The sequence below is a fragment of the Brienomyrus brachyistius genome, chromosome 15 (genome assembly GCF_023856365.1).
Source record: "Brienomyrus brachyistius isolate T26 chromosome 15, BBRACH_0.4, whole genome shotgun sequence".
In the NCBI taxonomy this organism is placed as follows: Eukaryota; Metazoa; Chordata; class Actinopteri; order Osteoglossiformes; family Mormyridae; genus Brienomyrus; species Brienomyrus brachyistius.
In genome coordinates this window covers 11807209-11834187 of record NC_064547.1, presented here as the reverse complement: position 1 = coordinate 11834187, position 26979 = coordinate 11807209, and the positions used below count along the sequence as shown (strand labels likewise).

Sequence of the window (26979 nt, the reverse complement as noted above, 5' to 3'; positions counted from 1 at the left end):
GGGTTTTCGCTGCAACTCCCTAATTCGATTACTAATTAAAGGACTGATTGGCTGAAGAGTCCTCACACCTGGGTTTGAATAGCTGACCTAGCTACAGGTTATCCCAAAAACCTGCACACACACCGGCCCACCCCTAGTGTAAACTGTGATCAAGGTCCACACAAAATGGTGGAACATTGCGACCGCTTTTGTGATGACATTTTTGAGCCACAGTCTATACAGTTTTTTGGACAACTTTTCAGAATTGTTAAAGAAGTAAAATGCATCGGGTTGTACAGACACGAATGTCGATGCTGCCTTGGGTGGCTTATAGCACACCCGAGACAGTCATCCTGCGTCTTGACAGCTGGTTCACAGGGTGATGGATTTTCAACATGGTCATGCACAGTCTTTGCTAATTTCATTGGCTAGTCGTTGTACTAACGATTTCCCCCTCGCTAGAAAAAAAAGTGCTAGTTTCTTCAAAATTTATTCTCTAGTTTTTTACTGAAACAATCATGATGTGAGAATATGTTACCCAGAGTTCCATGCGTGCACTGTCTCATCGGCTTGTATGGTGCCCCTGTAGGGTTTAGCTGTGTTAAGTTGCTAGGAGGAGGTGTCACTGGGCCGGTCGAACTCCTTGCAGGATCTGGCTGTATGGAGTCTGCAAAAATTTGACGGCTGGCGGCTATGTTGTTTCCTTGAAGCAACAATTGTTTCACCACACGACTTAGTAAGGAGTAAGCTGGTGGGGGTTTGTGCCACGTTAACGTTGTGACGTTTGTTATCAAAGGAAACAAATTGTCGGGTTCGAGTCTCCGCCTGGGTCACATGTGTGTGGAGTTTGCATGTTCTCCCCATGTCGTCTTGGGTTTCCTCCGGGTACTCCGGTTTCCCCCCACAGTCCAAAAACATGCTGAGGCTAATTGGAGTTGCTAAATTGCCCATAGGTGTGCATGTGTGAGTGAATGGTGTGTGAGTGTGCCCTGCGATGGGCTGGCCCCCCATCCTGGGTTGTTCCCTGCCTCATGCCCATTGCTTCCAGGATAGGCTCCGGACCCCCCGCGACCCAGTAGGATAAGCGGTTTGGAAAATGGATGGATGGATGGATGGATGGATGGATAATAATAATTAATGCAAACAAGTTTCATTAACCAGTTATCTTTATTTTTATTTAGTTTGTATGAAAATATGGAAAACTTGTTTATAAATCTGTAAATTGCGATGTATTTACAAAACATTTTACAAAATGACAGTTTCCAGAATAAGTAAATATAAAAACAAACACGAAATACAAAATGAAAGTAATAATGTGACATTCACATGTGGTTCTCTCCGAAATGTCTGTTTTGAAAACATTTCATATTCAAAAATATGAAAAAAAAATTTACCTTTCACTGTGCTTTGGGTCAACCTGAAATGTTTTAACCCTACATATTTTACTCTTTAATAGAGTAACATAATATTAAAGGTATTCCACCTCCTTACACCACAATCTTCGCACTATATGCTGTCTGCCATTAAAAAAAAACAAATATTTTTAATACCTTTATCTGAAATTCAGGACACACAATAGTATTTTATTATAAAGAGATGCATACATACAGTTGAGTAGAACTATATTTTGAACAAAATCAAATTGCAGTCACTTGGTTATTTATTATTTGAGCAGCAGAAATGTGATAAAGCAACCTAAAACTTCCTTACCCTTAAAAATACAAAATATCCCTTGCATATTTAAGCATATAACAATATGCAAAAATTTAGAACAACAGTTTATCCATTGGAAAGTTGAATACAACCCATTAGTTACTGCTAAGATGAAAAAGATCCAACTATTCAAAAAACAAATTATTTTACTCCATCTGGGGGAGGGGGGGGGGAATCATATCTCTTTTTCAAATGAAAAATACAAAAAACACAAAATACTGTTAACAAGGAAACTGTGAGAAGTGTTTGCTGCTACACAATAGATCCAAGAAAAATCAAGAAAAATGTAAAATTAAGAATGAAATGCTTTAAAGCTACCAATATATTTCTTATTGTGGTTTGCTGGACATACTCCTGTAAAACACATTTATTTCTCAGTTCAGTATCCTTAGAGTCTGGTCACCAAAAAAGCAGCCAGATATTAAAAACTGAACATCTATCCTTGAATGCATTTTTTAAGACAGGGGATGGCTAAAAACCAACTATATAGCCATAATACAATACTTTAAGTGCAACAAATGGTAATACGATGCATTTAGAGCCACACTTTTGCAAAATGAAACTACAGTCTGAAAACCTTACATTTAAAGATAGAATAATACTTTCCTCTGACAATATGGAACAAACACTAACATAGTAGTGAAACACTTCGGATATATACAATCGTAACAGGTCAATGTCAGGATGGACAACATGCTGTTTTGAAAGAGGTTGACTAGACCATTATAAAACTGACAAGGCAGTGAGAAACAGGCAGTGTCCATCTCATTTTTCTTAACAAAAACTTCCGCCATAAATCCAGCTACATCCAACTGGAATTTATCATTCAATAACTAAACCATGGATAAAAATCATTTATGGGCATATGGTAAGTGCTCTGTTCAAGATATTAAAATAAATGATCCACCACTGCCAAGCTCCTGAAAAGAAATAAGTGCATATTTTTACCATAAAAGGAAAGTAGACTGTGTTCATGAGGGCATTTAGTAAAAAGCAATTTTTTTGGGTTGTGGAAACAAACATTATTTGACAGTGGGGGATTTTCCAGCTATGAAGAACACAGGCCACTCATTCCCCCTCTTCTTTGATACGCTGCTGCTTGCGGCGAGAGTCCATGTCGAAGGAGAAGTCACTCCAGTCATCACGCGGGGGGAAGGAGATGGTCTGGCGCAGCGTGAAACGCACAGCATCGATGACACGCTCACTGCGAGCCTCTGTGGAGCCTACACTCACCGTGGAGGAGCCGCTCGTGGTTCGGAGGATATGGGGTGGTGGAGAGAACTCCATTGTCTGCCGGTGTTCAAGGATCCCCTTCCAGATGACGTGCTGGAACTCAGTGGGGATCTTGAGCCGGGACAGGTCCTGTAAGGGAAGAGCAGGATGTTCAGCTGTGACGGTCACTTTTCCTGTGACACCATACTGTCATCCGGCATACAGACTCACCTCTATGTTGTAGTTCTCAATCTGGTAAATATTGGTCAGACCCTGAGCAGTGAAGTAATCGAGGCAGGCTGAGCAGCCCAGCCGCAGCAGGAAGCTTCGCAAAATGTGCAACAGGAAATGCAACGGGAGACAAAAGCGGACAGTCATTTCCTCAAGACAGATCAGACTACAGAATGAAAATAGCAGTTCTGCAAGTTCTGTTATTGATTTTGTGTACTGGAGTAGTATCCCCAGTTAAACTAGAAAATATATTTTACTCTAATATTAACATTATTATATTAACCTAATATAATGAAAATAATAAGGGGTTTTTAGTCTGAAAACTTTCATTCACTTAACACCTCAAACAGCTTCTTCTTCTTCCTGAATCAACCTAAACATGACACCATTATTATACGATGATTATTACTATAAGATATATTTTTTAACTGAGATGTCAACATCTGTGCAGGTATCTGAAAGATAGCCATCAGTGAGTCTTATGTCTGTAGTGTAAGGATTAGGTCAAACTGGCCTCCTTGCTTGACGATTCCAAAGGACACACTTATAGCACTGGACTTTTATATAAGCTACTGCACTTTTTGGTTTATGGCCCTTCAAGTCTTAATTGCAAATCTAGAGAGGTCATTGGAACATACAAAACAGAATCCGTAGGATTACAAGCATGACAAGTGAACTACAATAATGGGACCTTTGTTAATAAAGCTACCTGGATATGCTGCAGTCCATTGGGTAGGGTGGAGGAGGAGTGCAGTGGGAAGCAGGTACCATGGGTAACTGAGATTGTAGGGTATGGGTTGGACTTAGTGTGGTCATGTCAGTACCCATGGGAATATGCGTGCTCATCATGGGAGCCACTGCAAAATACAACAGGGTCTCAGGATTGAGCTGGCTGCAACATTTTATACAGAACATAACATTAACAGAAGAGATGATCAAACATGCTATGACATTCTGGCTTCTTCGGTAGCATACATCACAAGATGACATCTTCTACAGGTTCATCTCATATTTATCTGCTATAATATGCAGCAGTGATACTGTAAGGCACGCAAGTCCGATCAAGCAGCACTGGCATGTGACATGAGCGCCCTGGAGATGAATGTGTACAGTGCTCTGGCTGGGGAGGCACCCACTTACTGTCACTCAAGCCCCCAGACATACTGGCCGGGGTCAGTGAGTTGCGCTGCTGATTGTTGATGATCTGGCTGACAGACGGAAGCTTGTTCACCTTGCCATGGGGAGGGGAACTGGAACCAAAGGGTGTCTGGGATTGGATGGAATTTCTGAGGTGAATGAAAAAAAGTTCATTACTCCAAGGTCACATCCTATCTCAACCAACACAAAAGACATTCATCAAACATTCCCATACCAAACACATGTCTCAATATAATCAGAATTATCGTCATTTGTCACATTGTTCTTCATGAGGATCTTCATCAACAGAATATAGGACCTATACTAAATAAACTGTAAAAATTATCTACTTATCCAGAGGTGTTTTATCCTCTGATACCCATTTGCACAAAAACCCCAAATGTTGTTTTTTCTATAAAAAAAAATAAATTCTGGCAAAACTACTGTGAATCACTGAGGTCCACTGTATTGCTCTCAGATATTTTTTACCTTTCTTTGATTTTCGTACATTTTTTACATTACATTTTAACACAGGTCTTCTTCGTTAACTTCCATGGTTGTAATACCATCAGCTATTATATGGCAATAATAGCATTGCAAATTCACATACATCTTTCCCCTAATGAGCACTGGTATACAGACAAAAGTATATAAAATAAAAATAATTACCAAATTATACAATCACAATTATACAATAAAAAATTTTTTCAACTACCATTTTTGTATCTAATGGAGTGTGTATGACTCAACACACACAGTATATAGACATAAAAAACAGCTAAAAGTAATAACTAAGATTTAATAAAACAGGAAAATAAAGATCAGCAGCAGAAAACAGACATTTATTGAGTAAAGACAAAAAAAGTGCAAAATGCATGTATCACTACAATCTGTTTCAAACAGAATAAACAACACGTTCTGCTAAACCATTTAAATGTCACTGTACATTCAGTAACTGTTTCATCAAAGTACTGACAGTAAATAAATCTTCATTAGAAAAGGCAAAAGGCAGAAAACTGTCCTGCAGTGATTAAAAAAAAACATGTCCAGCATTATCAAAGTTATTTTTGTTTTTTTTTATTGTAATTTTTTCCTGCCTCCTTCCCAGGGATGACCGCACCTGAGTCCAGCTCCACCATTTACACAAAAGCAGCCACGCATTACATGATGCAGCTCAAAAACAATAACGGCTCTAATAGAAAAATACTAGCGTTTGGTTCCTGACCAACTCTGGCGGTTCAGTCTTTAGAAAGCACTTCCCTTAGTCTGAGGAAAGTGAGGAGGTCAGCTGAGAAGGCACCACTATTGACGCGCAACATATTTGTGCAATACCACATACACGCTGGTCTCACAATATAGACTCTTCTTTGTCCGTTGTGTTCTACAGTACTACAGTAAAAGCATCATTCATGCAAGGGGGTGAGATGATAAATTTTCAGGAGTCATTAAAAGAAAAATCATGACATGAAAATTTTCTAATTGAACATAACATTTCTGCTGTAGCTGTGGTGAGATGTTGAGGTGAGATATAATGAAAATAAAACAAGCAGGAAATGAAGCCAAGGGTCTGAAAAGATCTCGCCACAGAAGCAGCTGGCGCCGAAAACATATTAGGTGCCATTGTTATGTTACAATTGATCCTGGAGTGTGGGCTCATGGCTGTGTGTGATTTTCATGGTACGATCAATCTATCATTGACCATTTCCTGCTAATCAAGTGCAGTCTCTGTGATGAGGTGCGACAGGAAGGGGAATGGGGGGGCAGCATCAATGTAAGCGGCCACAGGTGGCAGGCTCACGCAGGAATGTCTGGCTGTGGTTCAGGCAGCACTGAACCGTGTCTTCTGGTCACTGACTGGCTCCAAAAGCTCATTGTGGAGACTGGCTTTAAAGAGACTGCAGGGAGGAACCGAAAGAAGAGAGAAAAAAGAGAGAAAAGGGAAAATGAGGGTGTGGCCCAAAGCGGAGAAGGCATCTTCATGACCATAAGCACTCAAGTGATCTGGATGGGCGTGACTGCTTTGACTAATGCGTGTTCTGTAAAACCAAACCCCAACACTTAGGATGTAAGAAACCTAAGGGGAAAAACTCTAAATAGAACTTTTTTCAGCCAGATTGTCAAATGTGGTTTAAGTATAATAAGCATTTTACATAAACGTAACATTTGTTTTGGTAAAAAAAAATGTTCCTGTTTTACTGTTGAACTGAACAAAATGCTTCATTCACATGTATGCAGGCATAGGTATTTTATTGAGTTGCATGTACAGCATACTATGAGAGGGTGTAATTTTACTAGCATCCAGAAGGTGCTGCTGTAGCCCTAAGCATTTTACTGAGTGGAGCAATCAACACACCTCTATGCATCCAAACCAGATGGCATTTAAAACATCTGGATATGGGGAGATAATTATGACCTGTCTCAGAACTCTTCAGGGCAAAAATAAAAAGGCTGACACACTTTTTTTCACCTTCATGGTAATAAGGGCCTTTATTTCACAGTGTAAAAGCACCGTTTTTTAAGGTGAAAGGTACAGAGTGACTATGATCATGAAGATGTGCTGTGGAAAAACAGCTCACAGGACACAGTGTAGGAAGAAAGGGAGGAACAGAGGTGGCATGCAAGTGAAACCTAGAGCACGCAGAGACCGGGGGGCCTCAACACATCAGCTGAGTGTCTAAGAACACTGAATGATTCGGTGAATCAATCTTTTTTTTTTTTTTTTATCTTGTCCCCTGGCATATTTTGGGTGAAAGACCACATAAACATGGTGATCCCTTTTTCAAAATTAATAAGCATTAATTCACCGTTACTACTGCATGTGGAAGAAGTTGTGGTGAGCATGACAAAAGGAGTGCAGGAACAAATTTTTATATTGTCACCTTATCTTCACCTAAATATTTGGAAAGGCCTAGACTGATGCAATAATTTAACTGAAAATCAACAGTGTGCTCCACAGAGCTTCTGAATGACCATTTCAAACATGGTTTAAACAACATGGATGTATATCAGGGTGCTAAAACAATCACACAAAAGAAAGAAATGTGAACTGTTCACTGACTCCCAACACAAGCTGCAAAATACAAACATAAACTCATGGCTTAGCTTCTTCTTTGTGACAAATGATAATAAAAGAAATGATCGGTGCATACATATTAAATGTCATGCTAAAATCACGACGTATTTCACGGGTGAGAGGGATGACGCCCTTGGGCATCCAATAACACACACCACAGGCCACTTGTTTCAGTAATCAGAGGCAGACCGGATAAGCAGCATCACCATGTGAATTCTGTAATGGACATGAAGAAGATGCCAACTATTGACACTATCAGCTCTGTTAAGACCAGAGCTCCACTTATCTGAGCAAAATATTTCATCAACCAGTAGAAATCCAACTGCATCCTTGCCACTGATTGAGTCAAAGCAACAATGTAATATTCTTCCTTTCAATTCAATTACACAAAGTCAGCCTTATCACTCTGGTAGCTTGCAGGCTCTGTCGGTAGCACTGTTTCCTCATTCCTCCAGGTTTGAGGATTTGAACCAACCTCCACTCTGTGAGTGAATTTAGTATGATCTACTAATGTTGTGGAAGGTTTCCTCAGGGTATTCCGGTTTCCTCCCATAGTGCAAAGACATGCAGTTAACATAAATGGCATCTCTAAATATCTCATATTTTGTGAATGTGTTCATGAGTGTGCCCTGTGATGAACTGGCATCCTATCTTGGGCGTCCCCCTGCCGTGTGTCCAGTACTGCTTGGGATAAGCTCCTACATGTCCGTGGCGAGAACAAGCGGTTTGTAGATAAATAGATGGATGGATGAATGAATGAACTTGTCAGGAACAGCTATGCTGTTAATAATGTGAATTACGAGTACTTCATGCGGAAATGAGAAAACGTCTTTATGTCTTCGTCATTTCCACACAAGTGCATCAACACACTTATTCCAAAGTAAGCGTATGCATACTCTAAAGCTTTTTATGATCTTAAAACACCACTGCAACACCACATGCTCAGTTTGGGTTACAATTCCAAAACAAGAAGTGACTCTCTCACTGTCTGATTCATACCAACTGAACACCCTTGATGGCAAAAAGATCAATGCAATCTACTCTGTTAAGCCAACCTGATGAACAACAGACAAGGACAACCAGAAAAACCAAGAAAAGCAGAAACACAGGAACAGTGATTGTGTTCAGGATGGACTCTTGTCTTGTATCTCGAAAGCCATTGCCTAAGCCATTTTGAGCACTGTCCACGCACTTCATGGTTTAAGATACTCACTGTTTCTGGATAAGATTCTGCTGCTGCTGTCTGTATGACTCAATAGTGTGCTGGGGCAGAAACTGCATGAGCTCCAGAGACTCTTTAATTTTCACCAGTATCTCATAGATCTCACGCCCTTTAATCTGGGGAGAGAGGAGGGAGTTGTAAGCAATAGGCCACACAGTTAAAGCCAAATATCTCCAGGAAAAGTATCAACCCATGGATGACAGTAGAGCTTGAGGGAAAACTTACAGGGAGACAGAACACTTCCTCGTCTGTGGATCTTCTCTTCTTGATGGAAGACACCTGGATTCCATGCGAGGCCTGCCGAAACGCTACAGGGAAGGAAGACAAGCAGGCTCAGGATGTGGAAGGGCTTTGAAGAAAAAGCAGAGGAAAATGTAAATGCAAGCACGAAGCAGGAAAGGGGAGTGTGTGTAGGGCATGGAGGCATGGAGTGTATGAGTCATGCAGGGTTTGGCCATAAAGTGTGCATCATGCAGCTTCACAGTCATGTTGCATGCAAAAAGCCCTGCACCAGCCCCAGCCACTACTTACGGCGTTTCGTACCCTCACTGCTCTTTGTGCCGTCTGTCACATGCTGCTTGCGGATGCTGTCCTCATCTGCCTTGCGGTCCCTGCCAGGACAGGCACAGATCCGGGCCTCGAAGCAGCGCCGTCCCAGTACCTGGCCACTGGAAACCAGAGTTATCATATTAAGGGGTTGCATCGCGTTCGCGTTTTCCAGAGACCATATGGCCAGAAGACAGGGGACTTACTCTCTGGTTTCCAGAGTGACGATAATGAGAATAGGACGCCTGTTCATTCCTCCAACGCAACTGGAGTTGCACATAAAATTATACAGAATAGTAGTGAACTCCGTGCCCACCTGTTCAGAAAAAAACACAACATTACTATAATGTTACAAGAAACCTGAGACTAGAACATGCAGAATGAATTAACACGGAGTCATTTCTGTGGGAGACTTTGGAGTTTTCAGTTACTGCACATCCAAATGAATATCTAATTTTCACCATTTGTTGTCAGGCAACATTAGTGGCTACCTAAATGCCTGCTTTTATGGCAAACATTGCTACAAACACCTAAACAACTTTCTGGCCCTTTTCTGCTGTCAGGCCACTACTGAGACGCCCACGGGGAAATGTCAGCATTCAGGAATTTGTTATTGAAGCCGAATGGGAGCAAGGCCATTTGCTTGTAGGGACACTCAGTTAAATCAAAATCCATAAGAGCTCAGAGGGACATCCCTCATGAAACTGCCATATTTACTAATTAACGCTGCCTGGGGTGGTGGGATGCGTGTTTGTGTGTGTGTGTGTGTCTGTGGTCCAGGAATACATTACCATGTGATAAAAGAACTGTTATTTTAACATTTAGGGAACATTTATTTGGTCCCGATAACAGGGGCCAAACAGTGGTGGCTCTAAGGCTAGGGATCTATATGAGCAACTGGAAGGTTGCTGGTTCAAATCCCATAGATTCTAGTCCATTGGGTCCATAAGCAAGGCCCTAAACCTACAATTGCTTCATCCTGGGTATGACGTTAATCTACATACAGCCCTGCAAGCAGGTCCTCCAACTTCCAGGGAATAACTTGGGGGTTGGTGGCAGAATGGGCACTCCAGCCACTGGAAGAAAAACCTCACACTGGTCCATTTGGACTAGTGTGGTGCTGAGGTATCACCCGCCACATGACTGCACTCAGGTTCTCATCCCTGGGGTGGTTTGTCGTGTGGTGGGTGTGGCAACGTACTCTAATCAGTGCATGTTCCTTACCTCTCGACAACAGGAAATTTAATTTTATAAAAATCTGTGACTGACATCAAAAAACTCAAAATGCCAAAAGTCTTCTATTTTGTTTGGTTACTTATGGTTATGGTTAAGGCAGGGTAGGAGTAAGGTTGTCATAGTAAGCATTAGCATTTTTCCCATAGAAATGAATTAGTGGTCCCCAAAAAGATATGATTACATGACTTTGTGTGTGTGTGTCTGTGTGTGTGTTTCTGTGTGCACATCCACATGTAACACCTGCATAACCTTGCCTCATGATAACTAAGGTCACATGACAGGCGGAGATTGCGACTCACCTGGGGGGGTTCATATGATACCAACACGCTCTGCCGGCCTGTTATTGAGTCTTCCACATACTGAGCATTACTGTTTCCCTCCACTCTGATCAGGTGACTGGGAGGAGCTATTTGACCTGTAAGAATCAAATAATTACATCTGAAATCTTTTCAAAAGCCAAATGAGCTGGTTTTCTGCATAAAGTTATCTTATGTGTGATGTACAAACAGGAAATAGGATTGGAATTGTTCTTTATTTATTTTTAGCATCCTTTTAAATGGTCCAGGGGTACCCTACATTCTTCTATTGTGAGTAATACTTCAAATAAGATTTAATTAAACATTATAGCTAATTTATAAATGGTGACAAATTAAATGACCGAAACACATATGTCACAAATTGTAGCCAAGCTCTCTCCAGTTATTGCAGAGGAGGACTAGAACCTGCATTTAGCATTTAACCAATATTCATATGTTGGTAATGATGAAGGCATGTGTGAGTAGGTAAATGAATAAGGCATGTTATAAACTTATAAAGCAGTATGAATTATATGTGACCCTCCAGCACAAAACCGTACGGAGGTCGCATGGCCGTATTTTTAGATATTTTTTGAGGATTTTTTTTGTGCTCTTTCATTTGATACCATAATGATAATTTCTCATTTTTGACCCAAGTGTACAGTTTTGTGCTGGAGGGTCACACTCAAAGTGCTTTGTTCCTTTTGCTATCTAAAAATACGGCCATGCCACTTCCGTACGGTTTTGTGTTGGAGGGTCACGTATGATTAAGATTGAGATTAAGAGTGTGAATAATTTCATTGATCACAGGGGAAATTCTGGTGTATACAGCAGCAAGAAAATATCGCACAGACATACATACACATAGTGCCCAACAGACAAGGTACAAAGACCGTACATATAGTGCAAACAAAGTAAACATAGTCTAAACTGATTTATGAGCTCCGAAAATGAATCAACATTATTTTCATATTGATTTTTATAGAAAATTACTTTCTATTTTACCAAAGCCATTTAGATAATATACTGCACTATGCTCAAAGGCAGATCAGCAGGTCTCCACGTGACACTTGTACTGACATCCTTTAAGCTGTTTATCTTCGAACTTAAATGGCAAAGAACTCACCATCATTAAACTCACGGCTGAGCTCATGGTTGGGGCAGCGCTTGACCACCTCAGTCACATGCTCTGCCTTCTTGTACACAGGCATGGCCCGGATCACTGCACCTTGGGGTGGACTGGTCATAACCTTTATCTGAATGGGACAAGTCTTGGCGATCTGACAGTAAAGCTTCTTCAGTTCAGTAGAATACTAAGGAAAGCAAAAACAAAAGAAAAAGATATCTGTGCCACTTGACTCAGCTTGACTTGTTCATGATGATATATTATGTCACACTGTTACACACATCTTGCAGATCTCAGGAACACACGCTACGCTGCATAACGCTGAGGAACAGCCTCCGTCAAGACTCCAACCATTTTGGCTGTGCTGTCTGCTGCTCAAAAAGACCTCCAGAGGGTAATGGCAGTGCTTTGGAGTCTGCTTTCAAAGTTAAGCATTAAAATATCTCATCCACTATGGAGGCCTCATCATGTGTAGATACAGATTTCACTTTCTGGAAAAAAATATTCATAAATGACATGACATGTAACAAGGCTGATCTGTTTTCCTAAAGGTAATGGTTGGTACAGAACAGAAGGTACATTGAAAAATGTTAATGTGACTTGTAATTAAAAAGCACAACAGGATAGCAATTATAAGCTTGACGCACTTCTGCTGCATTTTCTACTACACAAGGTACATACTTGTCACACTTCAGCTTTTGAGCAGAAAGGGTTAAAGCTTACCCTGTGATTATAGTCTTCATAAAAACAGTTAATCTTAACCCACTCCCACCTGTATTCACACTGAGAATTTTAAGGACACACCCAGGAGGCTCTGATGTCTTCCAGCTCAGCCCCCCGGGACTCCCGAAGACTGACTACGGGTAACTTTTTAAGCCAAGAGTCAAACATTCCCCTCAGGTTCTAAAATTGCCTGGACTTTCATTCACAAAGGATGGCAATGAAACATTCATTGTACTTTTAATGACCAATCTAAAACACCACAAAGAGAAAACCAGATCATTTAAAACACTTAGGCTTGGATTGTTCCCTGAAGTATTTACAGCTGCCTTCACTGCACATACAATAATCACTCAAGTCAAGAGCCTTACTTCAGTGTTACACTGTCTCGTACTTTTGTAGTTTTCCTTATACCACTTTAAACAAGCACACAGCAGCATAGCCCTGCCTACAGTGGGTTACACTATGCTTTTAAAATGATGACTTTCTTGATAATTCAGCTGCCATCACAATTTGATACTGTGCTTCAACACCTCTCAAAGTCTTACTCATCGGGTGAGCATACAAACGGAGCATGTTCCAGTTCACGCTAATTTCAAAGAAAAAAAAAAAACCAGTGTGCTGAAGAGCGCTGAAGGCTGTTCTTGAGAACAATGATACACGGAATTCCATTTCCATGAACTTTTGATATGAAATGTTCTGATGAAAGGGGCCCATCCCAGCACCTGTCTGAGCTGAGTTATAATATTACACAAGTCTGGCACTGACATCGGTTGCACGTCAGCACCCGCAATGCTCCTTTTTTTTCCTTCTTACACACTTACACACTCTGAAAGAACACACACACACCCACAAAGCATACTGCCACAGATACTTTATTGGGTTTTGTGCACCTTCTCTAATTTACATTTATTATCAGCAACTGGAAGGCAGTTTCTTTAAATAACAGAAGCAATGAAGCTACTGCTACCTGCTGTGAAAAACCAACCAGAAGTAAACTAGCTAAATGAAACCACACTGTTCGGCTCTCAAAGAGACTCCCTGCAACAGTTGTCCCTTTCAAGATTAAGCGCTGCTAATACAGAGGTTGAACGCTCCATGGCAACCTGCTCGGCTGTTTGGATTTACAGATTGCATGCAGCACTGAGGCCTCTAATTAAAGCAGTACACACCTCTACAGCTAGAACAGGAATTTTCCCCTCTTAACCACCACCCTCTGACATCCCTGTGAGTTGGCCTCTGCAGAAGGGTGTGGATGGGGCACATTAGCTATGGTGAATTGGCTTCTGCCAAATCCAGAATAAATGCACAAAGACGCCCATTTTGATGTCACCCCAAGGATCTACTTACACCCCCACTTTAGGGGAGGATACTGGTCCCAGTGCATCTGCTGATGCCACACTCTGCCTCAGCAATGAAGCCCCTCTTCATCTTGGTTTAATGTATAGATGATGTTCATTTTTGTAGAGTAACTTCACAGTAACTTCACTCCCTGTTTCACACAGTGCCTGTTTAAGTTGTTTTATAAAAACAGAAATAGAGTAACAATACTCCATGTATTCCTGATCAAATACACCAGTTACAGTGACTTTGTCATAAAGCATTTTCAGCAACATTTTCTAAATTGGTGAGCTAAATCCATTTCGGATTGATTGAGTACGGCGCAAAGCCGTGGCGATACTCTCACATTCTACATGACTTCACACATTCTGAGTGGAGAGCAAAAGAAGGAAAAAAAAGGAAGAGAAGCCTCACAGAGTCACAGAGGAAATGGTCCTCACCCTGAGGGTTTTACATCCTTAAACATTTGACCTCCAAATACTTTGGACAGTCACACCTAAAAATACCAACAATGTAAACAGAAAATATTCCTGCCTCTAAGGCACTTATGAGTAGATATACTCAAATATATATTTAGTTACATTGTGGGATTTTGTAACTTTAATTTCATCTTTTTTCTGAGGTTTCTTATTTGAGGCAGAAAATATCTGAGACCAGGCAGCATTTCAGTTGGTAGCCTCAAATTCCCAGTCCGACTCTCGATTGCTGCTGTATGCTCTCCTTATTTTCTGCATCCACATTCTGTGATGGACTGGCGTTCCGTCCAGGTTCTCCCCCTGCTTTGTGGCTGATGCTTTCCATTCACCCTGGACTAAAACCAGAGGGCGAATTACCCCTCCATAATTTGGGGGAACTGCCTAATACTTCTATGACCATTATGGTCTGCTACCGCTTCAATCAATATTAAGAGTGCAAAATGTGCTAGGGGTGTTTACTAACATGCATGCAACACACGGTCATGGTCTGGACATACGAAAAAATGAGAATCGATACAGAAGATCTCATTATCCTTATCCCTATCCAAAGGAATTTGGTTTTGATTACTCCCAGGAATTATCCTATAAGAAGTATACTAGTAAAAGTAATAGGCCTATACATTTGCAAACAAACTATAGCCAACTTTATTTAAAAATGGTCTATTTTGAAGACCTGGTGGTAAGAGTAATCTCCCTGCTGCCTGCGAGCTGTCCTCATCCTGCCATCTTTCTGCTGCCGGCTCACTGTCCTGCACACTGTCATCAACCTGCCATCTCCCTGCTGCCTGCTCCTGTGCCTCTCCTGCCTTCTGCTGACCACCATTTTCCTTCATACACATTAACAGTTTGCAAAACTGCACCTATACTTTTAGTGTTATGTTCTGTAGCTCTTAACACTTTCCCACTTACTCTTCTTTTACCACTAAAAAAGTGTCTGATGTCTCCATCTTTCCTTTTCCTCATAGTGTGTCTGTGAATAAAATCTAATCTATGTTTAACAAAACATCTGGGCTATCAGATGAAGCTTCTAAAAATGTCCATAAATATGTAATTGTGGAATGCAGAATCAATACCACTAAAATTCAAATAAAAGGGCTTATTTTTTGCTAGCCAGTTTTTTTTTTTACGTTGCCCCGATATGTTTCACTGATATTAATGTTTTTGCATAACATTAGACCTTCTTATGCAGTAACATTAGCCTAATAACAAACCACACAGGCTAAGTGGTGATAAAAGTATTCATGATAAAATGAGAATGAAAACATAGGGAGTTCATCTCCTTGGAAAATGATCGATTTTTGCCTCACCAAATAAGCATGGTTTAAACAGAGGACTTAGCTTATCTTGCTAGTTAACGTAACTAATGTTGACTGTACCGGCCTCAGAAGGACAATGGTAAGTAATTCAACTTATAAAGAGGTCAGCTTCCATTAGTAGATGAAACACTTAAACGAATAAATAAAGGTTGTAAAATAACACATTTTCAACAGGCTAGACTTCTGCTAACTACTTACATTTACCGATGCACAACAAACAGTACCATGACAGATGAACACAATGAACGGGTCACTCAATGAGAATGAATGACACAACCGACTGGCTAAGCTGCTTCTAGCGCCGAGGTGGTTAAAATGGTGCGGTATACATTAGGAATGTCTGACATCCATCCATCCATTTTTCAAATGACATCATTCTGAGTCGTGGGGGGTCCAGAGCCTATCCTGGAAGCTATGGGCACGAGGCAGGGAACAACCCAGGATGGGGGGCCAGCCCATCACAGGGCACACTCACACACCATTCACTCTCACACGCACACCTACGGGCAATGTAGTAACTCCAATTAGCCACAGCATGTTTTTTGACTATGGGGGGAAACCGGAGTACCCAGAGGAAACCCCACGATGACATGGGGAGAACATGCAAACTCCACACACACGTGACCCAGGCGGAGACTCGAACCCGGGTCCCAGAGGTGTGAGGCAACAGTGCTAACCACAGCACCACCATGCCGCCCATGTCTGAAATCGTTTTACATAAAATTTTCCTACAAGGTGACATTATCTTTTTATTTAATTTTTTTACAATAAAAGAAAAATGTTAACACCCTCCCCAAATTGCTATTTTTGTCTCACTGGGGGGGGGGGTCTGGGTCTTGATCGGGGGGGTACAGTACCCCCCATAATTCGAACCATGACTAAGTCCAGTTATTAAAACTACCCCAGCTGTGAAAAAAATAGATGATACCTCTAATGTATAAAGGAGAATTGACTAAGGAAATTGACAAAAATTGACTAAGGAAGCTTCAGACACAGACTGGCAGTAACCAGTGATGAGCGCCCATGGCTCAATGCCATTTTGTTTTTGCCTGTGCTAGCTGGTTTTGAGGTAGGAGCAGATTTCAGTCACGCAGTGTTTGCTTCTGAAGAATGCCAGCTCTAGTTAAATGTGGTATGGTCAAATGAAACAGAAACATATACACTCTTCTGGTCATGACACCATCCTTGCCTGAAGCCACAGTGTTAGGGGATGCAAATATACCTCTGAGCAGCTCCACTTACAGGAAGGTGGGAGCTCATTTTGTAAGGAAGCCAAAGTCAGAGTCTTAACAGGGCAACAAGGTTGATGAATGCACTTGGATAGTTATAAAGGCTGCCGCTTAAAAATGAATTTATTTTTATACAAAATAGTCAAGTCAGAATTAAATAGCCTATGCATTTCAGAGGAGCTATGCTTTAGCATTCATTCATTCATCTCATTCATTCATTCATCTGCATATAATTTCAAAAATCAGCTAGATATAAGACAAGGATGGTGGAACAAATTAAATTTAAAAAATTCTAAGAACAAAAATATGGCCATCCTGTTTTTATTTTGAATGTTTATATTATAAAAAAGGTTGTTTGATGAATCAGAAAATTCCGAAAAGGTTTTCCACATTTGAATCAAAGTAATTTATACTGAAATTAATTGAAAATTTGGCTGCAGATTAGGTCCTCTCAAAAATAAAGATGAACAAATGTTTGAAAAATTCACTAGGTTGTGCTATTAAGAAGATGAAGGTATGCATTTGAGTTATATTTGCATTTGATTTGGCATTCCATTGGACTTAGAAGATAGAAATAGCTATATATGACTGTAGAACAAAGTCCAATAGAATGCCAAATCAAATGCATTAAGGCACTTTCTATGTGCCTTTTGCAAAACAGAGAAAAACATGAGGCTGCATCTAAATGAACCATTTAGGGTCAGACACACTTTAAACATCGTTCATGTCTGTTTAGGCACTTGATTGCTAGGCATGCGTGTTTCTGTCTGTTAGGGGCTGTGATTTATTTATTATTGTTGAGTCTATCTACATACCTCAGGGGCAAAACAGAGCACAATATTTTAGGGCTACATTTTAATTTTCTTTTGTGTTTTATTCCTTTCTTCATAATCTGTAAAATTATTTGTGGTTCACAAGCATTTCAACAATGATTTTAAAAAGTATAAATTTTGTCCAGATTTTAATAGATCTCCTCTTTCTTCTTTATCTCTAAATTGGATCACATTCAATTTAATTATAGTTCCACAGTTTCAATGAATGAATTGAAAGTGTGCACACAACACAAGCTGGGACAGATCTAGCTGTGCACCGTTCCCTTCCTGCAGACTAATGCTGCAGGCACACTGAAACAAGTTATGACAGTCTCTGGACTTCTAGCAAGCACGTTAGGCGCCTCTGGTCTTGTCTTCTTAGGTACCTTACAAGTAGTGTCATGTCTACAGTACCCCCTCCCCCAACCTGTTTAATCAAAGAAAAATGCAAAGTGTTTTTTTTTCTTTCCATAGGATGAAAACACACCTGCTTCAGAAAAAAATGAAAAAAAAAAAAAAAACTCCATTTTAACATTTGATTCAATCACCCCCGCGACCCAGTAGGATAAGCGGTTTGTAAAATGTTCTCCCGCTAATTTCCACCTATGGCCACGAGTTCTAGTATTTAAACTAATATTGAAGTAGCTATTTGGCTGAACAGCATCCAGACCTGTTAGAACCTAGAATCTATACACCCAGAGATGTAACCTAATATCCTATTAGCCTTTTTAATTGCTTCCCTACACTGGCGAGAGTGGGACATGGAAGCATCAACATACACACTTAGGTCTTTCTCATAATCAGCTTCCTTTATTTCAGTGGAACCCCTAAAATATCAGTACTTTATATTTCTGCTCCCTGCATGGATTACCTTACATTTATCTACGTTAAATTTCATCTGCCAGGTATCAACCCAGTCGCTAATTAAATCAAGATCCCGTTGTAGCCTCTGTGTTGCGAGTTTAGTATCTGCGACACTACCCAACTTGGTGTCGTCTGCAAATTTAACCCTCTGGGGTCTAGAGGTAGGAAACACACTTTCACTGACTGGGGCATGATCACACATTTCTTCAAATATCATAAACTTAATTCATGGCAAATAAATTATTTCTTACATATTTGTTTTGCCATTACACTCATCTTTATTTTAATGTATATTGTAAATATGATTTTTGTTAAGTCTACAATTTGACATCAAAGTGTAGACATTGCAAAATGCAGTTTGGAACACTATAAAATATTATAAAAGTATATCATAAGCAATGCTGGCAGTTTGTTTTGATCTTAGATACCTGATCACCAAAGTCTTGGCTACATGAAGATGACTAAATGGTGTAGTTGCAACATTCAGTTGGATATATAAATACGAAAAACCTAACATGTCACTATTTCTCAGCTCCTTTCATTGAATATGTAGCAACTTTCATATGTACGCATGAGACATTCACACCTGGCCACACCCCCCCCCCTTTTTATAGTGCATGAGCCATTCACACCTGGCCACACCCCCCCCCCCCCTTTTATAGTGCTGATGGAGATGTATCTGGATCGTGTTTCACCGTTGCGCTGTTCATCAAATTACCATGCGAATGCTATTTGAATATGCGGAAATGTGGCTATTTAGAATGTGAATAGCGATCTTCAGGTGAGGGCGGCACTACACGCCCCCGATGCAGGTAAAACAAAGAAAGGTGACATGGTTTACTTTTTTGCTGATTTAACCTAATTTTAAAAATGTTAACACTTCCGACAATTGACTTTTTGAAAAGAAGACAGATTACGGATTTAGCCACCGTTTTTTTCATGATTCTACATTAAGATTTCAGTGAGATATAAACAGAAATGGACGCGAAAAGTACACTGCGTCGCCGACCACACACTCGACCCCAGAGGAATTACAAGTTTACTGTATGTATTGGTGTGAATATCATTAATGTAAATTAGGAACAGTAGTGGTCCTAAAATTGAACCCTGCGGTACCCCACTATGAATGCAGGCCCATTGTGTCATTGTGCCTCTAATAACCACCCGTTAATTTCTCTCTATTAACCAGTTTTTGATCCAAGCTGCTACATTTCCTAAAACCCCTGCAGCTTTGAGTTTAAGCAAGAGCCGTTTGTGGGGGACAACATCGAAGGCCTTCAGGAAATCGAAGTAGATCACGTCATAAGCCTTTTTGTGATCAATTTCTCTTGCAGCTTCCTCAAGATAATTATGTGCAGTTATAAAGGCAACTGGAAAAAGGAAAAATGTCATGAATAATGGAAAGAATTGACATGGAATATAACATTATAGTAGCCATGCTATCAAAACTGATAGGGATTACTCACCATAATTGGTTAATTAGACCCTAGGGGGTTGTGAAGGATGTGTAATTGGTTGATGAATGCTTGTATTTAGTGAAAGTTTAATTTATATGTGAAGATGCTAAATTAAATCAGGAGGAGGACAGATGTACAGGGACTGGTTGCTAATACCGTGGTTAATACACACCTCACCAAGTCTCCGGCATGGCTCTGTGTGTAGAGTTTGCATGTTTTCCCTGTGACCTTGTGAGGTTTTCTCTGGGGTTACGTCCGTAGGTGTTACTGTGTGTGTAAATGGTGTGTGTGTTGGTCCCCCGTGATCCTGCACAGGACAGCTATGTATGCAAAATAAGTTACTGTCGTGACGTCTGTACATTTGCCCAACAAGGTTAATGTAAGCATATGGTAAACAAATAAATACAACTTTTCAAAATAAACATTCTAAATCCTATTTTTAAAACCTGAACGTTTCCTTAAAAAGAGTCACTTTAAATTAACGAAGTCCAGTTTTATTAGTTGTGCTTAAATATCAAGTTCAGAATGTGATCTCAGTGAGAAAACTGCACTGTAAGACGATAAGGCTTTGTGTAATTATGGTGGATTTTCCCTTATTTCTTAAAGAGTTGTCCAGACGTAATATGCTATTATGTTTCCCTCTTTACAGTTCCTTATAACAGTTTGTTTTGAAGAAAATTGTATGCACATTCATAGCTCTATGCACAGATATTTCTATTATCCAAGTAATTACACAAGAAAAGAGAAAAGAAGTGTTGTACAACATCCAGTGCAAGCAGACTAATGCAATGCCAAGATTAGTATGGAGTCACACTAACAATGTGCAGTGATTAAAGTTTGTTGGATTTAGTCAAGGTTTTACTACATCTGAAGAAAGACAAATGACTTTCCTTTGACTTGTCAAATCTATCCCTTGTTGTATTCAAAGCACTACGATCATGTTTAAAATAGGGCTTTTTCAAAAGCATTACCCAGAAAGCAATTCCCTATCAGCAAATCTTTTCACTCCAGATTTTTCTTCTTTGAAAGTTTGGAGCTCAGTCCACTGTGACAGACAAGTCAAGGCAGGCTTCCTGACACAAACAAGTCTCGGCTCCATCTCATGCGGAATGGGATGGGTTTGCAGATGTTCTGCAGCAAGCTACATCTTGCCGTTTTGGAGAAACAACACGTCTCTTAGCACACTTACCTAACCTCTTTGCCCACGGCACAATATGAGACATAATCATTGAACTTAACCCATTCAAAGCTCCCAAGATCAGGCCCAAAACAGAGGGTTCACAGCAAAAACCTACCATGTTTACCAAAGTTTTGTCTATGGACCCTTAACCCATTAGAGTAAGCCTTGGTTGAACTCCTGAACTCCAAACAATAATCTAAGTACATAAATAAAGGAGATAAACTTTAGAAAGATTTACTGCAAGACGAAATGATGTTTTACAGCCCAGGTTTGCCTGACTTTATAAAATAGTAAAAGAATAAAGTTCAGTAAACTTACAAGGAAGAGTATTGGGTAGAAGATGTACAAATGTAAAGTGACCAAGGACATGTACAGAACTTGCAGGAAATCCTGACGTGTGTTATACTTTCCACAGGTGTCTCAGACATAGGCAGGAAATGGTTAAGGCCCAGGTATGGAATTATGTTTTGTCTCCAGAAAGCAGTCATCAAGCAAAACGGCAGGGACTAATTCATCCAGGGGATTGTTGATTTTTACTCAGAATTTCACAGTTTTAAGTATGAGAGGTGTCATCTTTTGCTAAATTAATGAGTTGTTCAGATACAGTATATTGCTAGCCTATTCATTGAGGTGGTCACCTGTGATATTTAACATTTTATGCCATTCTCATTGGAAGAAATAGAAAAAAAACAACTAAGACTAATTTCTAAACCTTTGGACTTATAAAATATATAAAATTGCTATTTGACCCAGATACCTACACCTCACATCAAAAGACAATGCAGTGACATGTCGTACTCACTTCATCCACAGTCACACTGTAATTCAGTAATGCATTCACAGGCAAACCCAAAATGCATCACTAACAGACCTGCATGAGCCAAAAAGGCAGTTTATGAGAAGATACACCCGGAGCAGAGCTGATGAGAAGAGTCTTTGGGGCGTGTCACTCACACCCCGCACAATTCTCTGTAAACAATTGCTATTCTGACAGACATACTGCTTTCTGGATGTCAAAATGAAAGGGTAAAATGCACACTGTGGGAATCTGCTAAATGTCACTATCCCACACTCTCAATAAGCCATGATAGCAAAGCAGCTCCAAAACTACCACTAATCTGCCTATTTACCTGAAGGCACACTTTACCATTTATTTCCACCAAATAAGCTGTTAAGTCTTTTGACACTCTGTTATTCCATGCTTAATAACAATTAAGGGCTCCCTGGATTAACAGTGAAACAAACGATTCCCATAGACAAAAACCATAAATAAATCTCTCAGCAAACCTTTGCTCAGCCACACTGAGACAACCAAGCCAACAATACTGAAAATCTCCAAGATGCTTTGGGTGAAAACTTTCAAGAAAACAGATTTTCCAAACTACTTTCCCATATCAGTGTTAGCTAAATAGGAATGCAAATAATAGTTATATCATGATGAAAGAGTTAACAGAACAATGAGAGAAGCTGAGAAACAAAATGGTTCATGCAAATGCAGCAGAAATTGATCTTTAAAATGAACACTAGGAATACCATTTTGCAAGGCTACGACATTACTTCACTAGATATACGTCATGGAGTCCTGGATGCCAAAGGCAAAAATGGGTGTAACTACATAAAAGATGAATAGATGTCAGTTGTAAATTGATGTCTTTCTTTACTATACAAAGTTTAGTTACAAGCTATAAAATAGCTTTCATTTGTTCTATTTAGCTTACCTGTTAAACAATAATGTCAAAATTCTGCAGTATTTATACCTATTAGCAATATTTAGTAGCAATCTTCAAGAATGACAAAATTAACTGTGACAAATCTTTCTGTCATCTGCAAGGCCAGCACTTTTTTCATGCGAGACAATGACACCATCTGCAGGAGAAGTAGCTACGGGATCAATAGAGAGTGCAGAATAAAAGCTGCTATAAAGCTACTATCTCATCTAGCCATCTCTGCAGTGAGCAAAGGACATGGCAATCAGTTGTATAAGCTGAGCACTAATACAGTAATTGTCCCCACACCCTCAATCACATCTAATATGCTTGGGAATCTGGTTCACTTTTCAACATTGACTTATGCTGCGTTCCATTTACCTTGGAGGTCAGAACTCAGAACTGGGAATGATGTCACGAACAAGTTAATAGTGTTCCAGTAAAAAAAGTCCGAAAGCCATTTAGCAGTATGAGGAACCCATTTAAAAAGCAAGATGTCTTGCTTTCCTGGATAACTTATCAGATTTAATTGACCCAATTTAAATGGTCTTTATCTTTGTTCACTTACATTTAACCTAGACTACCTTAAATCTGACAAGCTGTCTGCTCAAGCAAGAAATCCTACTTAATGAAACAGACCCCAGTTCTAGCCCAGTTGTTGTTAGCTGTTCTTAGGAAAATCAGTGGATAACAACACATTACGCAGTATTTTGCATAGCAACACGTCCAGAGATAGCGGTTGGACGGTACTGTGAGTACAATTGATTTAATAAGCTACAAAAAAGACGTATGTGCTAATGAACAGTTTAAAACTACAGTTTTAACTTCTGTTGATAAAGGGTGCAGCCATCTTGAATTCTGAGCTCGGGTTGTATTGATTCCTCTGAGTTCAGGAGTAGGAATTCTGACTTCAAGTGTCATTCCAGTTGAAACTCAGAATTTACGAGTTCAAATAGAAAACAGCTTTAGTCACCCAGATACAAAGAAAGACATCTACATAGCCAAAACAACTACTTCTAAACTCTTTAAAATGTTTTCTTTCTATTTGTAGCTTCAAATTGAGGCTCATAAATAAATACATGAATGCACAAATAAGACAATGTGACTGTAAAATATTTTAATCCAGGAAGGGAAAAACTCTAACTTTGAGATTATTCAAGAGACTAAGAGTTATTAGGAGTCCTCTGACACCTAAATAGGTGGGACAACATATTCTATCTGGCTCAGAAACACACATAAATACCACCTGAGGCGAATGAAATCCTTTTCTTTCAGAACAAGGAGGGTGCTAACAAAAAAATTATTGTTATACTTAGCATGCTAACTGAAAAACGAATCAGGGCCAAAGAGTAAGGGATGGTACTGTTATTGGATCCAGTGCTGCTTCTATATTTGAAGACTTCTATCGGATTTATGAAAATCTCCTGGAGCAGAAATCAGGAAGCCACAATATTCATGCTTTGCCAGCTAAATAATGATCCTTACTGTAAATCTGTGAGGAGCAGGTAAAAGCTATTTCCTGAATTTCTTTGTAAAAGACAAAAGCCATTACAAGTGAATGCATTAGAGGGTCATGCTTACCATGCATTATATACACACACAACACAGTTCACAGAAAGAAAGTGTGATGTATGGTGAGATACTCACTGTCCAGGTGGCAGACTTGGCTGTACTGGACTGCTGGAAGGAAACGTCAAATGTGTGGGGACCGGCATAGTCAGTGTTAGATGGGATTGCAGGGGATGGTGAGAGGGCCTCAAAGGTGGAGCTCGGCTGTGCGTAGGGAGATGGTGCTGTCACGCTGCTCTGAGCATGCTCATTGTTGTAGGGGCTCGTTGAAGAAGAGCCACCATTTTGTATCTGCTGGTCCATGCCGTTTAGGAGCCCCAGATTTGTGTACTGAGACTACAGAGAGAAAGCAGGGGGGGAAAATTATACTATGTTACTGCATACAAATAAAGTGTAAAATAATCAAATTTGTCAACAGCATGAATTAAGAAAAGTTATTAGCTGACCAGCAAGACAACCATAAAATAACATAAATTAACAAGTAAACGAGGTATTCAAATGCATGAATATACTGCCACAAGATTAAAAGCTTAATCAAAATACCCATAAACTCAAAGACTTTACATACAAAACAAAAAAGAAATGTTTTTCACTGAATTTTGTTAGTTCACTTTAACTGAAAGAATAATGTAACTGTAGCCTTAACATATAGCTTATGCTATTTTCAAAATCTGATAGTCTGATTTAATGAGCATTGTAAAATTATACCTTTTGCTGACAGCTGTTGTGGCTACTAGCTATAATAAATACACAACAAATCTAATGAAAAAAACTAATTCTTTACAGTGGGAATTAATTAGTTCATATACAGCTGGTATTCCCAAAATATATTTTCTTATGGGTTATTGCAGGCACAGTAAGCAGCACTTGTGGAAAGAACAATATTTATATATGCAGGATTTGCTGTTAGTTTCAACATTACTGCAGCTCTCATGCTATGAAAAGGAATTTTCAAAAGATTAAATTAGTGATAAACGTAAAATATATTCAACAAATAAAGGATAAGTACATTTTATTTTAGTAATGCCACACTATTATGAAAAGTTTGTTGCTACTGTCTGAAAACCAAGATGCGTTATAATGTATATATTGAAAACTTGTACCTGGTGCTGATCTCTTTATATATTTTGAAGGGTTAGCTGCTTTCATTAATTTTTTTTCATAAACTTTCTTGAGGATTGCTTATAAAATATAAAAATATCATCTATGGTGTGGATACAGATTTATTTTTTGCTTATATTTTTGTTTAGACTGTGCTCAGTTTGCTGCTGGTACAATAGCAGTGAACCATAAGTCATAAAAGGACCTTGACTTCTGAAACTCATCCATGTTGATACAATGAAAAGGAGTTCTCATTCTATTAATGTCAGGACACGCTGGAAGCACAACGGGAAGGGAAGCATGGGAGTCCAGTGGCCTGTACTACGAAGCGGGGTTACTGGCTTATCAGGGTAACTTGAAGGATTTAAGGTACCAAAGTTTAAATAGACTTCATATTTGTTCACTTACATTTTGCCCAGACTACCTTAAATCCGATAAGTTACCCTGATAAACCAGTAACCCCACTTTGTAGTACAGGCCCCAAGAATAATAGGTAAACTCGGGGATTATTAGAGGGATGACACGATTGGGAGAACAGAGAAACATCAGCAATCACAAGACTTTACTGACAAGACTGAGGAAAGACTAACTGGGAAGCACTTAAATACACAGACACGATTGGATAAGACTAGGATCAGCTGGTAATCAAGAGGATTCCACACGAGGTTAACGAAGGGGCGTGGCACACAGGGGGAGCGGCACAATTGGGACATGACAATCAAGTACACACTATCCACATTGATACAATAAAAAGGAGTTCTTGACCGATCTGGCAGATACTATTCACAATGACAATAAAAATGGATTCTCAATCTATCTGGCACCCACTATCTACACTAACACAATGAAAATGAGTTTTTGATATAACTGGCTCATACTACCCACCAATGACACAATGAAAAGGGGTTCTAAATCTATCTGGACCATACTAACAACACTGACAATGAAAAGAGGTTCCAAATCTATCTGGCACATACTATCCATGCTAACACAATGAAAAGTGCCTCTCAGTATATCTGAAGGATACCATCAATGCCGGCACCACATAAAGAGGTTTGTTGCCTATCGGGCACAGACCATCCATAGCAACACCACGAAGAAGGGTTCGTAATCTCAGTATTCCACAAGGACAGAAGGACCTCAACCCTGCACTGCAATACTTATAAGTACTTATACTTATAAGTTACTATTATGGTAGGTGAGACGGGTTCTGATGTTTCAATGAAAACTGCTGAAAGAAGCTCACAGAAGATGGCCTCTCTATCCTCTTACTTTAGACATCAAATGTTCTGTAATGAGTAATTCTCCTCCCTCTAGAGATCGTCTCCTCATGATATTACAACAGTACCATTCTACTGTGACAAAGGTTGCATCGTGCATGTAGTTTTCTAACAGACATGCGTGTACATGTGTGGACACAGAAACACACACACAGTC

The 26979-nt window shown here is 39.7% G+C and overlaps 1 protein-coding gene across 4 annotated transcripts in view; it reads right to left on the bottom strand.

Moving 5' to 3' along the window:
- Nucleotides 1–1127: 1127 nt before the first annotated feature.
- LOC125708896 (tumor protein 63-like) overlaps nt 1128–26979 on the bottom strand; it is a 60173-nt gene continuing 34321 nt past the window's right edge. For 2 of the 4 annotated variants that reach the window (XM_048976811.1, XM_048976813.1), the window contains 11 exons: nt 24520–24777; nt 11772–11958; nt 10649–10764; nt 9320–9429; nt 9099–9235; nt 8793–8875; nt 8559–8683; nt 4276–4421; nt 3845–3992; nt 3136–3229; nt 1128–3054 (listed from right to left, as the gene is read on the bottom strand). In XM_048976811.1, the coding sequence (XP_048832768.1) occupies nt 2761–3054; nt 3136–3229; nt 3845–3992; nt 4276–4421; nt 8559–8683; nt 8793–8875; nt 9099–9235; nt 9320–9429; nt 10649–10764; nt 11772–11958; nt 24520–24777 (1698 nt within the window). In that variant the 3' untranslated portion in view covers nt 1128–2760. The remainder of the gene's footprint in view (nt 3055–3135; nt 3230–3844; nt 3993–4275; nt 4422–8558; nt 8684–8792; nt 8876–9098; nt 9236–9319; nt 9430–10648; nt 10765–11771; nt 11959–24519; nt 24778–26979) is intronic. The other 2 variants (XM_048976812.1, XM_048976814.1) reach the window with 1 other exon arrangement.